The sequence below is a fragment of the Eulemur rufifrons genome, chromosome 30 (genome assembly GCF_041146395.1).
Source record: "Eulemur rufifrons isolate Redbay chromosome 30, OSU_ERuf_1, whole genome shotgun sequence".
NCBI classification, from domain to species: domain Eukaryota; kingdom Metazoa; phylum Chordata; class Mammalia; order Primates; family Lemuridae; genus Eulemur; species Eulemur rufifrons.
In genome coordinates, this window is record NC_091012.1 from 89,286,033 (window position 1) to 89,303,090 (window position 17,058).

Here is a 17,058-nt window from a genome sequence, read left to right on the forward strand (position 1 = left end):
GTCTTGCCCAAGGACCTCAGTTGCTATGGTCTGGTTATCACTGAAATTTATTTGGAGCCTGAGTCCATTTTAATCAGCCAGTAGTAGAGTGTGCTAGGATTTGAGTTCCTCCCACCAGGGTGGTGGATTCCTCTCTGGCTCAGGGCTGGTCTAAATGCTCCCTCTGGGGCATGGGCAGAAATCTGCCTGGTGCTGTGTTCCACTGTGACAGGGTGGCACTGACCAACACAAAGTCCCACACTACTGTCTCCCTCCTCCAAGCACACAGATTCTCTTTCCAGGCTGTGATGCCTGGGATTGAGAAAAGGGTGGTGTAGGCAATGTAAGACTGTCTTTCCTACCCTCTTCAATGCATCTTTTCTTGTTATTATGATAAAACCAGGTACTGTGATCTCTCATCTTTTTTTTTTTTTTTTTTTTTTTGTTCTTATGAAGATGCTTTCATGTGTAGATAGTTGTTCAGTTTTATGTTCCTGTTAGGGGTTCTATTCAGCCATCTTGCTTCACCTCCAGTTGGTAAATTTAATTAAAAAATCACTGATTCATGCACTTGAAAAGGGTACATTACATGGTACACAAAACATGTCCCAAAAGAGTTATTTTAAAAATAAATAAAGCTGGCATAAACATTATTGTATCTGCCTTTTATTGTATATGCCTAAATGTAGAATTGCTGAGTCCTAGGGGAGGCATGTGTTTAGATTTAGTAGCTACTGCCAAACAATTTTCCAAAGTATTTATATCAATTTACACTTCTAGTAGCAATATCTAAGAGTCTCAATTTCACTACATCTTTGCCAAATATGGAATTGCTATAATTTTTAATTTCAGCCATTGGCAATTATAGTATCTATATAGTAATCATTTATTTGTTTTGCATGTGCGTGTGTTATACGTATTTCACCTATTTTTGCTTACTTCTCATTTTAATTATAATATCATTTGGTTTATGATATTTTAAATTTATTTACTGATTTGCTAAAAATTTATTGAGCACCTTTTGTTTGTCAAGAATATGCTATAAGTTTCTTTAAAAAATTTTTTGGTTGGTACATAATTGTACATATTCGTGGGGTACATGTGATGTTTCAAAACATGCTTAAAATATGTAATGATCAAATCAGGGTCATTAGGATATCTATCACCTCAAACATTTATTGTTTCTTTATATTGGGAACATTCCAAATCTTCTCTGCTAGCTATTTTGAAATATACAATAAATTATTATTATACCTATAGTCATCCTACTGTGTTATCAAACACTAGAAGTTATTCATTACATCTAACTGTAATTTGTACCCATTAACTAACATCTCTTCATCATCCCCCACCGCTATACCCTTTCCAGTCTCTGATAACCATCATTCTACTCTTTACTTCTATGAGATCAAGTTTTTTAGCTCTCACATATGAGTGAGAGCATGCAATATTTATCTTTCTGTTCCTGGCTTATTTCACTTAACATAATGTCCTCCAGTTCCAACCATGTTGCTGCAAATGATAGAATTTCATTGTTCGTTATGGTTAAATAATATTCCATTGGATATATATACTACATTTTCTTTATCAGTTCATCCATTGATGAATACAGGTTGATTCCATATCTTGGCTATTGTGAATAGTGCTGCAATAAACATGAAAATGCAGATATCTCTTTGATATACTGATTTCCCTTCCTTTGGATATATACCCAGCAATGGAATTGCTGGATCATATGGTAGTTCTATTTTTAGTTTTTTGAGTAAACTTCATACTGTTTTCTATAATGGCTATACTAATTTACATTACCACCAACAGTGTACTAGTGTTTCGTTTTCTCCACATCCTCATCAGCATTTGCTATTTTTTTGTCTTTTTGATAATAGCCATTTTAACTAGGGTGAGATGATAACTCATTTGGATTTTTGTTTGCACTTCCCTAATCACTAGTGATTGTTGAACATTTTTTTTTCATATAGTTGATGGCAATTTGTCTTCTTTTGTTAAAGGTCTATTCAGATTATTTGTGCATTTTTATATCAAATTATTTGGTCTTTTGCTATGGAGTTGTTTGAATTCCTTATACATTCTGATTATTAATCCCTTGTCAGATGGATAGTTTGCGAATTTTTTTTCATTCTGTAGGTTGTCTCTTCACTCTTTTGATTGTTTCCTTTGCTGTGCAGAAAGTTTGAGCTTGATCTAATCCCATTTGTCTATTTTTGCTTTTGTTGCTTGTGATTTTTGAGGTCTTACTCAAAAAATCTTTGCCCAGAGAAATGTCCCAAAGCATTTCCCTAATGTTTTCTTCTAGTGACTTCATAGTTTCAGGTCTTACAGTTAAGTCTTTAATCTATTTTTATTTGATTTTTGTACACAGTGGGAAATAGGGGTCTTGTTTCATTCTTCCTCATATGCATATCCAGTTTTCCCAGCACAATTTATTGAAGAGTTTGTCGTTTCCCCAATATATGTTCTTGGTTCCCTTGTTGAAAATGAGTTGGCTATAAATGCATGGATTTATTCCTGGGCTCTCTATTCTGTTCCATTGGTCTATGTATCTGTTTTTATACCCATTATCATGCTGTTTGGGTTACAAAATATGCTTTGTAGCATATTTTGAAGTCAGTTAGTGTGATGCCTCTAGCTTTGTTCTTTCTGTTCAGGATTGCTTTGGCTATTTGGGGTCATTTGTGCTTCCATATGAATTTCAGGATAGTTTTTCTATTTCTGTGAAGAATGTCATTGGTATTTTGATAGATATTGCATTGAATCTGTAGATCACTTTGGGTGCTATGGACATTTTAACAACATTTATTCCTGTAAACCATAAGCATGGGTTATCTTTCTATTTTTTGTGTCCTCTTCAATTTCTTTCACCAGTGTTTTGAAGTTTTCATTGTAGATGTTTTTCACTTCTTTTGTTAAATTTATTCCTAGGTATTTTATTGTGTTTTTTTCTTTTTGGTAGCTATTGCAAATGGGATTCCTTTCTTGATTTCTTTTTTAGATTGTTTGCTGTTGGTATATAGAAATACTACTGAGTTTTGGATTTGTATCCTGCAACTTTACTGATTTTTTTTTTATCAGTTCATACAGATTTTGGTGAAGTCTTTAGTTTTTCCTAAATATAGGATCATGTCTTCTGTGAACAAGGATAAACTGACATCTTTCTTATCATTTTGGATGCCATTTGTTTCTTTCTCTTGTGTAATTGCTCTGGCTAGGACTTCTAGTATGTTGAATATGTTTTGGGGTTTATTTCAACATTTTTATTATGGTAAAATGGACATAACACAATATATACCATTTTAACTATTTTTAAGTGTACATACAGTTCAGGGGTATTAAGTATAGTTACGCTATTGAGAACCATTATCACCATATATCTTCCAAATGGTTTGATTTTCTTGAACTGAAACTCCTTACTCATCAAACAATATATTCCTTTCTGCCTCTGCCCCAGCCCCTGGAAACCACATTTCTACTTTCTGTCTATAAATTTGACTGGTATAGATACTTTTTATGTCTGGCTTATTTTACTTCACATAATGTTTTCAAGGTTCATCCATGTTGTAGCATGTGTCAAAATTTCATTCCATTTATTTATTTAGACAGAGTCTTGCTCTGTCACCCAGGCTAGAGTGCAGTGGTATCATCATAGCTCACTGAAACCTCAAACTTCTAGGCTCAAGAGATCCTTCTGCCTCAGACTCCTGAGTAGCTGGGACTACAGATGTGAGCCACCCCACCTGGCTAATTTTTCTATTTTTAGTACAGATGGGGTATACCTTTTGTTCTGCCTGGTGTCAAACTCCTGAGCTCAAGTAATCCTCCCACCACTGCCTTGGCCTCCCAGAGTGCTAGGATTACAGGCATTTGCCACCATGCCTGGCAAAATTTCATTCATTTTAAAGGCTGAAAATATTATATATATTTATATCACACTTTATTCAGCCATTCATCCACTGATGGACATATGGGCTATTTCCAACTTTTGCCTATTGTGAATAATGCTGCTGTGAACATGGGTTTAAAAATATCTGTTTGAGACCCAGTTTTCAACTTTTTGGGTATATACCCAGAAGTGGAATTGCTGAATCATATGTCAGTTCTAGGTTTAATGTTTTGAGGAGCTGCCATACTGCTTTCTATTGCAGCAGCACCATTTTACATTACTCAGCAATGTACAAGGGTTCCAATTTTCCAAACCATCACTGATACTTGTTATTTTCTCTGTGTGTGTGTTTTTAAATAATAGCTATCCTAATGGATGTGAAGTAGTATGTCATTGTGATTTTGATTTGCATTTCCTTATTTAGTGATGTTGATCATCTTTTCATATACTTATTGGCCACTTGTTTCTTTGCTGTGGAGGAATCTCTATTTAAGTCCTTTGCTCATTTTTGAATAGGTTTGTTTGTTTGGTTGGTTGGTTATTCATTAGTAGGAGTCCTTTATATATTTTAGATATTAATTTACTATTAGGTATATGATTTGCAAATATTTTATCCCACTCTCTCCCAACAGTTCCCTTTTAATTCTGTTGATAGTGTCCTTTGAGGCACAAAAGTTTTTAATTTTGAAGAAGTCCAATTTATCTATATTTTCTTTTGTAGTCATATCTTTTTTTGTTTTATGTAATGAAACACATAATTCCCCTTGTGATTTCTGTGACTGCATGTATGACTCTGAGGATTCTTCAGTCTTAAAAGTAGATGTAGATACTTTCTGTCCTTTATAGTTTTAACTACATAATATATTTGAATACCAATACATTTTGTTTTAAAATCACATTCTTGTGGAGTATTTAAAGACATTAGGATATGCTAATAAAAGGGAAAGTTTATAAAAGAGTTTATCTCAGTTTTATTTTTAAAAGCAACCAGTCTAAACACAAACATATATATATATATATATATATATATACACATGTTACAAAGAAAAGGACCAAATGTGCTCTAAGGGTTGTGAAATTACTAGTGATTTCTATCTTACCCTAAAAATCCCCTCATTTTCCAAATTTTCTAAAATAAGCACATATGGTATTTATTATGAGAAAACTATGGGGAATGTTACAACTACAGACCTAGAAAAGAAAAACTTGGAGTGGATGGGACTCATAACTATAGAACTACCAGACTGAGACATGAACATGAAAACTTAGTTTTGTAAATACTGTAATAATATGCAGTACACAGAAATAAAATAAGAGGAAAAACTTACCTCCAAACTTACAGAATCTGAAAATAAATATGGCATGTCAACAGTGTTTATCTCTGTGATACTAAAGCAATATAAACTATTCTTTAAATCTGGAAAATAATAACAGTCAATTAAAATTTTAAAAATTGTTCAATTTATTAATGATCAGTATTGGAATATGGACAAAATAAGTATCACCAGGATTATTACCCAGAGGAAATTTTAATTACTGCATGGTATTCTATCCTATGAATACTCTATCATCTATTTAACCATTTTTTTATTGCTGAAATTTAGAGTATTTCTCATCCAAAGTGCCAAACAAATGTTATGATTTGTTAAAAGAAATATTACTGTATATTTTGGCTTTTATTTTAAAAATTCTCAATGGCTTTTAGAGACAGCATCAAGAAGAAGGAAGTGGAAAGTCAGTATTATTCATAAACTAGGCAACTGTTTTATTGCCTGATGTGTTCACTAGTCATGCAGTGGGGTGCACCGTACTGACTTTTCAGTACAGGCTCTCATTGCCCACCTCCCATCTCACCTCCTCCCTCCTCCTCCCACAGGAAATGTTATGAGAATTTTCCAATCTAAAATCATATAACTTGTGAAAAATACAGGAAAACAAAATATAGAACATATAAATCACCACCCAAAGACCACCAATGCTAACTTTTGGTGTTTTTTACACCTTCCAGAATCTGTAAGTTCCTCCACCACCCGCCTCTCCCCTCCCCACATCTCTGGGCTAAAATCAGAGATTGATTTAAGATGAGTGGGATGCCTTGCCCTCCTCTATTGTCCGACATTTTAGTTACATTTTCTCTTAGTTCTTTTGAAATTATAAAAGTATAGTATCAGATAAAAGCTGAATGAGTAAACTAATAAAATACTGAGTTTCTAGAAAACTCCGCGCCGGGAGTGGGGGGGTGCGGTGGAGGATGAGTGGGAGGTGGATGAATCAGCCATATTAGAGAACCTGGGAAGGTGAGCAGAGTTGGAAACGTGATAGATCTAATAATTTATTGGGTTGGAATTTGTCAATCACTACAGCCCAGCAAATGAGATTAGAGCAGAATTGTGGGCGGGAAGGGGGTGACGCAGCAAGCTATTTGCACCAAGAAAATTCAGCGAAGAGACAGCTGCGTAATCAAATTGCAGCACCGTTTTTTTTTTTTTTTTTTTTTTCTTTTCTTGCAGCAGCAGCTGCTTGCGGAGGAGGTCTGCCCACTGCGGCTGTCTGCAGTCTCTGGCCCGCTCCTGCAGTACACCGGTCACGGCAGCCATCGCCGCCCTCTGCACCCAGCCCAGGCCGCGGCTCCTTCTGTCCGGATCAGCAAGCCTCAGAGCTGCTTTTTATCCCGCAGCAGCTCCCGCAGTCCGGCCCCCACTGAACGTTCCACCCCTGCCCCAGCCACTGCCGCTTCTGACATTTCGGTGAGTCTTTTCCTGCGGAGGTCAGGTCTCGTGAGCTTAGTAGTAGCCTCCTTAGGCGTGTAAGGTCCTTTGAAAAATGGCCGAGTCAGCAAACCACAAGGAACTGTCAGAATCCAGTCAAGAAGAGGCTGGTAATAATATAATGATGGAGGGGCCTGGGGAAAATCGGGAGCGCGGTGAAGATGCCGCTGCTGGGCCTGGAGATGATGGGAAGCCCGGCGAAGAAGCCGCCGCTGGGCTTGGGGAAGAAGGGGAGAAAGGTGAAAATGCTGCTGCGGGGTCTGGGAAAGACGAGCGAAAAGGTGGAGATAATGAGGAGGACTCAGACACAGACCGTCCGAAAGGACTTATCGGTTATCTTTTAGATACAGATTTTGTCGAAAGTCTACCTGTGAAAGTTAAGTACCGTGTGTTAGCCCTTAAGAAGCTTCAAACTAGAGCGGCCAACTTAGAGTCCAAATTCCTGAGGGAATTTCATGACATTGAAAGAAAGTTTGCTGAAATGTATCAGCCCTTACTGGAAAAAAGACGGCAGATCATCAATGCCATCTATGAACCCACAGAAGAGGAATGTGAATATAAATCAGACTCTGAGGACTATGATGATGAGGAAATGTTTGATGAGGAAGAGATGTATGGTAATGAGGAGGGTATGGTACATGAGTATGTGGATGAGGATGATGGTTATGAGGACTATTATTATGATTATGCTGTTGATGATGATGATGATGATGACGACGACGGCATTGAGGCTACTGGAGAAGAGAATAAGGAAGAAGAGGATCCTAAGGGAATTCCTGATTTTTGGCTGACTGTCTTAAAAAACGTTGACACACTCACTCCTTTGATTAAGAAATATGATGAGCCTATTCTGAAGCTCCTAACAGATATTAAAGTGAAGCTTTCAGATCCTGATGAGCCTCTCAGTTTCACATTAGAATTTCACTTCAAACCCAATGAATATTTCAAAAATGAGCTGTTGACAAAGACCTATGTGCTGAAGTCAAGGCTAGCATATTATGATCCCCATCCCTACAGGGGAACTGCGATTGAGTATTCCACAGGCTGTGAGATAGATTGGAACGAAGGAAAGAATGTCACTTTGAAAACCATCAAGAAGAAGCAGAAACATCGGATCTGGGGAACAATCCGAACTGTGACTGAAGATTTTCCCAAGGATTCATTCTTCAATTTTTTCTCTCCTCATGGAATCAGCTCAAATGGAGGGGATAGAAATGATGATTTTTTACTTGGTCACAATTTACGTACTTACATAATCCCAAGATCAGTATTATTTTTCTCAGGCGATGCTCTTGAATCTCAGCAGGAGGGGGTAGTTAGGGAAGTTAATGATGCAATTTATGACAAAATTATTTATGATAATTGGATGGCTGCAATTGAGGAGGTTAAAGCCTGTTGCAAAAATCTTGAAGCATTAGTAGAAGACATTGATCGCTAAGGCAGAGTATGTATGGCCCTGAAATTAACTGCCTAGATTTAGTTACTCAAGATATAAGAAGTCGTGTGTTCTGTATTTTTCTTGTAATGTCAGTTAAAACATGCCTCAGAAATATAAGAAAAAAGTTAAAATATTAATTAATTTGACCTTGCATTTTAGTAGTAGAATGTTTTCAAGAAATGTAGACTGTGGTAGATAATTTAAGACATTAATATAGTGCTGTGTAGTTTAATCCTTCTGAAGTCCTTTTGTCATGTAGCTATTAATCTGTGACTGTGAATATTATCAGAAATACTAAATGAGATCAATATTTGTTTAGAAAGAGAATCCTGGGAAGCACCCCAAGGGTTTTGCTATTGTTTTTTTCTATTATTTTTGTTTTCTTGGTCCTTTAGCTAGTGGGTTTAATTTCATTGTGCGTGCTTCATTTTGCAGTAGAAACGCAGCAGAATTTAAAACTTGAGTGCTTAAAAAGAGTCCTGCATATAGTTAAGAATTTCAGACAAAACTACATTTATTGTTAATAACAGCTTGTTCATAGGCTCTTGCACTTTATGTGACTGTGATAAATAAATAATGAAACTTAGTCATATTGAGATTATTGCTTATCAGGAAACTTTCAATAACAGTATTTTCGAAAGCTTGCATATATTGTTCTGTGTGATTGTATAAACCATGATTATAGTGCATAATTCTCTTTTCCTATAGTATATTGAATCATTCATTGAAAGTGATAACTTTATCATTTTGAAAAGATGTTTCTTGTTCTTTCACTGCAAAATAAAATGAATAAAAAGTTCAGAGTGTTTCATGTTTAAAAACTGATGTTTTTTTCTGAATATAAAAGTAATATGTTCATTGGAGTACGTTTGGAAAATACTAAAAAAAAGCATAATCAAAACAAAAATCCATGTACCCACCTCCCCAAAGATAAGCACTGTTAATGTTTTATTTTCTATAATTATTTTTCTGTGTGTTTATACATGCATGCAAATTTACTAACACTATACAAAGATGTACAAAGAAAGTGTATCTTTTTTAGTGTTTATAACTGTGATCTGATCTTAATCTTGAGTTTACCTGCACTCCACTGGGTTGCAGGGGAAAAAAAACCTCAATTTTAATTAATCCAGTAACCTTATTGCTATTTAATAATTTAAGCACTCATAAAAAGTGCTTAAATAAATAACAGGCTCCTGTGTGTTAGTCTGTATTTCATATTTCTTACCTACCCTTCCACAATATCATCTGGATATATAGGGGCTTCCATTACTTTATGATATGGGGTGAGGGGTATGCACTGACTGGGGACAATGGGTTGTGGTTAACCAGACCTTGTCCCAGAGCTGATGTTACCTTCCTCACCTGTAGAAACTCAAGAGATTTGGCTTCTCTTTATGGCAGACTCCATGAAGGTCATATCCATCCCCCTAGGACAAGAGGGAATTTTTTGGCTCCTTCCATGCCACACGGGTGCTGAGAGTGGCTAGGAAATGCTAACTCTCTTTTGTTATTGCTGCCTAGCCACTCTTATATTCTAGGTGGTTGTGATGTGATCTCACAGAATTATAAACCAAAAGCGGAACAAAAGCTCTTCTGCTCCTGACTTATTCTTCCACTATTGAACATGCCTCTTCCTTCAGATTTTGACCCAGAGAAGTAGGTATATAACACTGCCTGCCTTTCATATTTCTGTCTCATCTCTCTAAAGTCAACCAGAAAGGTAGGTATGAGTTTTTCTTTCCTTTTCCTGCCTGGACAGGACCTTCCTCTAATGTCAAATCTTTCTCCCAGGAATGATAGATGTTCATTTGCTTTTCTCTAGGGTTGCAGTAGTTGACAAGATACGGGGGAAACAACTTACTATTACAAGTGAACCAAAATCAGGAGATACTTCCAATGTATACCTGGTAAATATAGACTTTTTCACAGTTTTCACCACCATTAATCTTGACCTCTGTGAAATTCCTGACTCTCCCCCAACCCCTCCTACACACAAAGATTGGTCCCCTTTCAATTGTGTCTACTGTTACTATGCATTAAAAAGTTTGGAACACAGGTGTACCTCTCTTGCTATTTCACAGAGGAGGCCCAGACATTTTGCAGCACCTCCTGTCCCCTTCTTTTGCCTCCATGAGATAGAGCAGTAAAAGTGTTTCTGGGCTTGCTCTGAGGTGAGGGCAGGCAATTCTTTTTTGCTATAGCTCTTATAGCAATGACCTTCAGCCAAAGGCAGGAACATACCCATAGCTCAACAAGTTAGGTTTATTTCTCATTGCAGTGAGAGAGAACATGCAACAGGGAACCAGGGAACGTATCAGTAAGTGGGTGTTAGAAAAAATACACTGCAGGATTTGGGCTTTGGTTGTGTGATTTGGTGGAGGCTCTAAGGAATTGGGGCTTTACTCTAGATTGGATGTTGACAGAAAGTGGAGACAATTTTATGATTGGTAGTTCAATAAATCTTATCCATAGGGAGGAGAGATTAGAACAAGAAGTAAGCTGTAATTGGTAAAGAAGTTATAGCCACTTATTTTAGGTTAGACTGAGGTGGGAGGGTGCTTGGTATTTTGCGGGTGGCACAATGACCTTGTTTTTATCTGTAGTTAGACAAAATAAGTGGTCTTGCTTTGTCTCATTTTATTATAGTCCCACAGTAACCTTGTCTGAGGTTGGTATTCTATTAAATGATTTATGTCCTATAAGAGAATAGCATGGCCTCACTGTGAATGCCAGGCCAGCTTCCTGATTTGTGGGACCGCTTTTTATTTTTCTTTCCCTTTTACCTCTCAGGGATGCAATTTGAGGTTTTCATCTCTCCCATATCTTGAGGTGACATGGAGGTTCATTCAATTTGGTTTTAGACTAGTCTAAAGGCCCTTTAGGCCTTGAGGGTAAGCCACCAGCTTCAGTCCACATACCAGACATCCCTGTACTAGGGTTTAGGACCCAAGTGTGACAAAGCATAGAATTTTACCTTAATTCTCTTTATATTTGTCTTTAAAAAAGACACATTCATGTGGTCCTGGAGGGGTCATTGAGGTGGCTGTTGGGCTTTGTTAGAATTTTGGGATTCCTAGGGAATACACGTAAATATATAAATCTAATGCAATTTCATTTGTGGATACATAATAATATATGGCATAAATTACAATATTCAGTATTATACATCATATGGCAAAGTGGTTGGTCTTTGAAGCCATGCTGCCTAGTCTCAAGTCTGTGACTTAGACTAGGTGGGTGGCCTTGTGCAAATTACCTTATGTATCTCAGTTTTCATTTCTGTAAAAACATGGTATTAGTTATACATCTACCTCATAAAATTATCATGAAGAATCAATTAGTTTATATAACATGCTTAGAACTATGCATGGCACATAAATACTATACATGTGTATCTATTTAATTGTTTTTATTAATAAGTTTTTATCTGTAAAATACTCAAAACTGGTATACAGTGTGGGTGCCATAAATTTTTATTAAATTACTAATAATTGTTCCCTTAATTTGTTTCTAATTTACGCAAAAGTGAAAACGCATATTTTTCATTTTAATAGCAAAAGCTCCAAGATATCTGTAAGTATCGAGAAGGGCTAAGTGGCAAGTTTAGGAGCAGTTCTTAAGTTACTGACAAGTTTGGCTAATAAAAAGGAAAACATAGTGACTCTGACACTACTTCTTCACTGCCAAGTCCATTCATTGGCCTTTTATTTGTATATACTAAGCTCAACACTCATCATAAGCCATTGTTCACTGGCTAATAAATATATCATGATACTCATTTAAAAATTTTGTAAACCAGAGAAAAATAGAATATATAAAATAAAAAATCACATGAAATTATATGTCATCCATAGGTATATAACGGATTTGACTTTTCAGTTACCTCACAAATATATGCAACATGAAGCAGACTATAAAGCAGAAATTTTTTTATAAAGAAATATAAAGAGTAACCTTACACAGAACATATCTCTGAAATGTATTTTCTTCAAATTCTTTGCCAAACAATACAGTTTTTTTAAAGCAAAAGAGAAAAGAATGCTCAAAATGAAACAATCTCTGCCTTTTTTTTAAAACCACACTAATGATTCATTTGTTGATTCATTCTCAGTGTGTTTTAAGACAATAAAAACTCTCGAGGTCATGCAGCCAATGGATAACCCACCTCCCCCCATCCCAAGCTCTCACACACCTATACACCTCCACTGTGTGTGTGTGTGTGTGTGTTTGCGCACACTTGCACATGGGATGGGGCGTGAAGTGGGATCGGAGTGCGTGAGAGGGGGCGGTCATCAGTCCTAAAGGATCCTAGCCTCAGTAAAACTTCTCTCCCTGGCTTGTGCGTGCACGTAAGGGAACAGGGAGGAGAGAAGAGGTTGAATCATCACGAAGGCCCACTTGCCCTAGTTTAAGTCTCGTCTTTGACCTCCTATCAACAGGGAGCTCGGGGGACCTGGGTGTGTGCGCACATACTGGCCAACAGGAATGGGCAATCATGTGTTTTATGAAACTGCTTTCTATGTGTAAGAATACATGTCCATGGCCAGTAAAAAGAGAGGCAATCCTGGCGGAGGCATACAAGGGGGCCGATGCCATAAGCGGCTTTGTAGGAGGCGGGGAGTTGAGGGCGCATACGCCCATCCTGAAGTCAAAGTCCGTCCTCCTGCCTGGTAAAGCGAAGGTACCCTAAAGTAGGGAAAGACAAGTGACAATGTAGAGGGAGGGTCCTGGTCTGGTTAGCTTTGGTCTGACAGGCACCAGGGAAAACAAAAACTTAAGTGGATGGCGAGAGGAAAGTCCTGGAAACGGGCCATGTAAGGGATTTTGGATGAGTTCAGTCGTGGAGGAACTCACGTCTCAAGTACCTGTGGAATAGATACCCTTGTGATTGATGAGTTATAATGGCAACTTGGACCCGGGACAGATTTGGAAGTCAGATGTATATAGATACAAATATGTACATCTATACAATAAATGGTGCATATAAAGGGAGTATTACTGTTTCTGATCCCTACCGAGCCACTTTCATGTCAATACTAGTGTAGGTGTATTTGGAAGACGAAATAGATATAGAAATAGATGTTAACTATTTAGTTGTAGTTCACTATCTCTATAAAACAGAAAATATGTTAATTTAAATCTTATACAAAAAGCTCTGTATCCTAATCAAGTGTATCACTTGACCATGAGAAAAAAGCTTTCCAATCAGTCTTATCTGGTAAGATTAGTGTTGAAATAAAAATTTCACAAGGCAACTTAATGGATATGGTAAAAGGTAACAGAACATTTCTATTAAATTTTCTATTTCACGTTTAATATACTTCCAGGTGCACGTGTGAGTGGACACACGAACACAAGACTAGATGATTCAGAGTGAGAGGAAACTCCTAGATTCTCAGTGCGTGGAACCAATATCAATGAGTGCTTTATCATTTAATATTTCTCCATAAGTTTTCTAAATGAAAGGTAATAAAAAATGATATTTTGTATGTGTGTGCGTGCTCACATCTGTGCATGTTTTGTTGCAGAATATACCAGTAAAAGAGGAAATGATATTTAGAGAATAATCTTTGTCGTCCAAAATATCACATAGAGTTTGTCAGGAATCCTGTGGATAAGGAAGAGTGAGTGACTTGTGTTGAGTTCTTTTCCCCACTATGATGAGGTACTTTTTATTTCATAGCTTAGAGGAATTGAAAAGTTTTTCCTTCACAAGACCCATATTAGCCAACCCAAGACATTCCCATTTCACGTTCAAACATTAAATTTGCATACTGTTACTGTAAGTTAATGTGGTGTTTGTAGAATATCTCAGCATTACATCCTAACTAGAGTAAGTTTGGTTAGGGATGGTTATCTCCATTTTTCAGATAAAAATCGGAGATGTTGACATTGTAACTTGTCAGTATCATTCAACTATTGAAAGGAGAACTCAAATCTGATCTCATTGCTTATGCCCTTTTCACCACACTGTGCTGCCTTCAGTGAAACTGAATGATGTTGCTGATTTGCTTAATATTAAAATGTCTTTATGCTTATGAAAAGCACTGGTGCTAGCACAGGAATAGATAGTAACTTGTATTCCTTTGTCATTGACTTAAAACTTTTAACAGCTAGGCTGAAGCTTTTTACATGTCTTAACAATGTAAAAACATTACAGAAATTAATTAAATTTCATTTTCTCTTAAATATTATCTAATGTAGGCTTTGCTATTATGGCCCATTGTTTCTCACATAATCATAGGTTTAACTTTTTTTTGCCTTTTTCAACATCAGCTTTTTTCCAGATTGTATATTATGTAATCTGGGACAAACTAATAAATCCCACTTGTCAGCAGTTTCCTTATCTATACAATGGAGATAATGACTAGTGCCTATGTCATATGATTGTTTTGATGATTCATTGTGTTCATGACAGTCAGGCACAATAGTAATTCCTCAAACACAGTAATTCCTTAAACATAATAGGAACATAAATTATAGCTACTCGTTTATAACTTTATATCTCTGAAGTGATCACAAACAGAAGGGAATGTGAAATGATTGTGTCAATTTATTTTTTAACTTTTTATTTGAAATAATTATAGATTCACAGGGAGGTGGAAAAATAGAACATAGAATCCCATAAGCTCTGAAAGTTTATGCTTTTTGCCAAATTTTAGATATTTTCAGCCTTTATTTTGTTGACTATATTTGCTGCTGCACTCTCTTTCTAGAACTCTGATGACATGAATGTTAGATCTTTTGTTATTGTCAGGGCTCTCATGGTTCTGTTCATTTTTGTTCAATCTATTTTGTATTTGTTGTTGCCATCAGGTCAATTCTATTTATCTGTCTTCAAGTTTACTGATTGTGTCCTGTCATCTCTATTCTGTAATTGAACATATCCAGTGAGATTTTTATTTTGGTTATTTTGCTTATTCAATTTTGTAATTTTCATTTTGTTCATTTTTTATAGCTTCTATGTCTTTGCTGAGTTTTTTCTATTATTTATTTGTTTCAAGAGTGTTCATAACTGCTTGTTGCTTTTAATGATGTTTACCTTAAAATCCTTGTCAGACAATTCCAACATCTGAGTCATCTTGATATTGGCATCTGTTGATTATTTTTGCTCATTCAAGTTGTGATTTTCTGATTTTTGACATGATGAGTGATTTTTCTTATATCATGGATATTTTGAATATTATGTTACAAGACGCTGGACCCAATTTAACTTTTATATTTTAACAGGCAGTCACCCTGTTCAGGTTTGGTGTACAGATGTTGGCTTACTTGTTTTTGATGACATAAATGGTTTTGAGAAGAACCAGTCAGGCACTTTATAGAATGTCCCTCAATTCATATTTGTCTAATACTTGTCTCATAGTTAGAGTGGGTTTATGAGTTTTTGAAAGGAAGACTACAGAGGCAAAGTTTCTTTCCCCTCATGTCATACCAAGAGAAAATACTATCAACATGACATGACTGATTATGTTTAATTTTGATCATTGATTGAGGAAGTGTTTGCCCGGTTCCTAGATTATAAAGTTACATTCATCCAAGCTCCATTTTCCATAATGTTACTCTTTAGAAGCAATTTACTAAACCTAGTCAACACTTAAGAGGTGTGAACTTATGCTACACTTTTTGGAGAAGTATCTATGTAAATTATTTGGAATTATTTTTGCAGGAAATTTCTTTTTTTCAGTATTTATTTAATCATTTTTATGGCAATATGGACTCATGGATATGTATTTTATGATTTGGGTTATAATCCATTATTATGTTGTTTATTTTTTACACAAATTATTCCAGTTTTGGTCATTGAGAGCTCTTTCAGTTTTTTCCTGAGTCCCTTAGGCATATCCCTACCTTTGTGTGTATGTGTGTTTGTGTGTGTGTTTTACCCACTATTTTACTTTCTGTCACTACAAGATGTTCCAGGCTCATCTTTGATATTTCGTATCCCAGTCCCAGAATCAGCCATTTCTCCATAAAAAGCTCTTGTTCCTTATTTTGGAGAACAGTGTCAGAATCCAAGACCTGAGCACTGGTTATGCTTATTGCACTGGGATGTATGTCATTGCTCTTATACCTTCTCAACAAACAGCTAGGAAATTTATGTACATATATTGACCCTTATATACACACAGCTCTACAATAATTTCCCTATCTGTCCATAAGTATCGTATATTAAGCTAAACATGCTTTCATATTGATTTCTCTGACCCTAATGCATTACCACATGGATCATTCTAAACTATCTTCTTGCTTTTCTATAACCTCTCACCCCAGCAGTGAAAGATCTAACTCCCACCATCCACTATCAATGCACTTGTTTGCTCAATCTAAGTATACATATATAGAATTCGGAATTGTTAACCCATAGCCCTGAGAGAACAAATTTACCAGCTTCAGTACATTGTTTATGTACAGTAACAGAAATAATATTTTAATAAAAACTATTCACGTAATTTGGGCAATTATGTAGGCAATCCAGGTTTATGTTAGGGGTTTCCCAGAACTTGAGTGTCTATTTATAAAACTTGTACTTCTGTCTTTTCAAATAATAATTCATTTCTATTTTATATTTATATATTTTGTCCATTCATTCATATTAGGATGTGTCTACTGTTTTCTCAGAGTGGTCATATAAAGAGGAATGAGATTTGATTTCTTCATGAGGCACTCACAGATGACAGATAAAGGAATTAAAGGGATTGGAATATGACTATGGAGGGAATGGCATACCCCAAGAGTCTCACAGGTACTAAGAAATCCAAAATATGAGAAAAGAAGTGCTGTGAGCAGAATCTGGTATTCAGTGATGGTACTTCTATCATTCAGATTTTTAAAAATAACAATCCTGTCCCTGGAGCATCAGAATTATAAGAGATTTTTAAAGACTTCATAAACTATTCTTTTTTGTATTAATAGACGTTATTTTTAGAACAGTTACAGATTTACATTAAAATCAAGCACATAGTACAGTG

General features: G+C 36.0%; 1 protein-coding gene and 1 long non-coding RNA gene across 2 annotated transcripts; both read left to right on the forward strand.

Annotated features, from left to right (window-relative positions):
* Nucleotides 1-6,332: 6,332 nt before the first annotated feature.
* On the forward strand, nucleotides 6,333-13,457 carry LOC138378203 (uncharacterized). The gene is made up of 3 exons (XR_011231934.1): nucleotides 6,333-6,624; nucleotides 9,909-9,993; nucleotides 13,414-13,457. It is a non-coding gene; the product is annotated as an uncharacterized lncRNA (long non-coding RNA).
* NAP1L2 (nucleosome assembly protein 1 like 2) lies at nucleotides 6,617-8,903 on the forward strand. Its single transcript, XM_069463531.1, has one exon. The coding sequence runs from the start codon at nucleotides 6,701-6,703 to the stop codon at nucleotides 8,081-8,083; it is 1,383 nt and encodes a 460-aa protein (XP_069319632.1). The 5' UTR covers nucleotides 6,617-6,700; the 3' UTR covers nucleotides 8,084-8,903.
* Nucleotides 13,458-17,058: the final 3,601 nt, after the last annotated feature.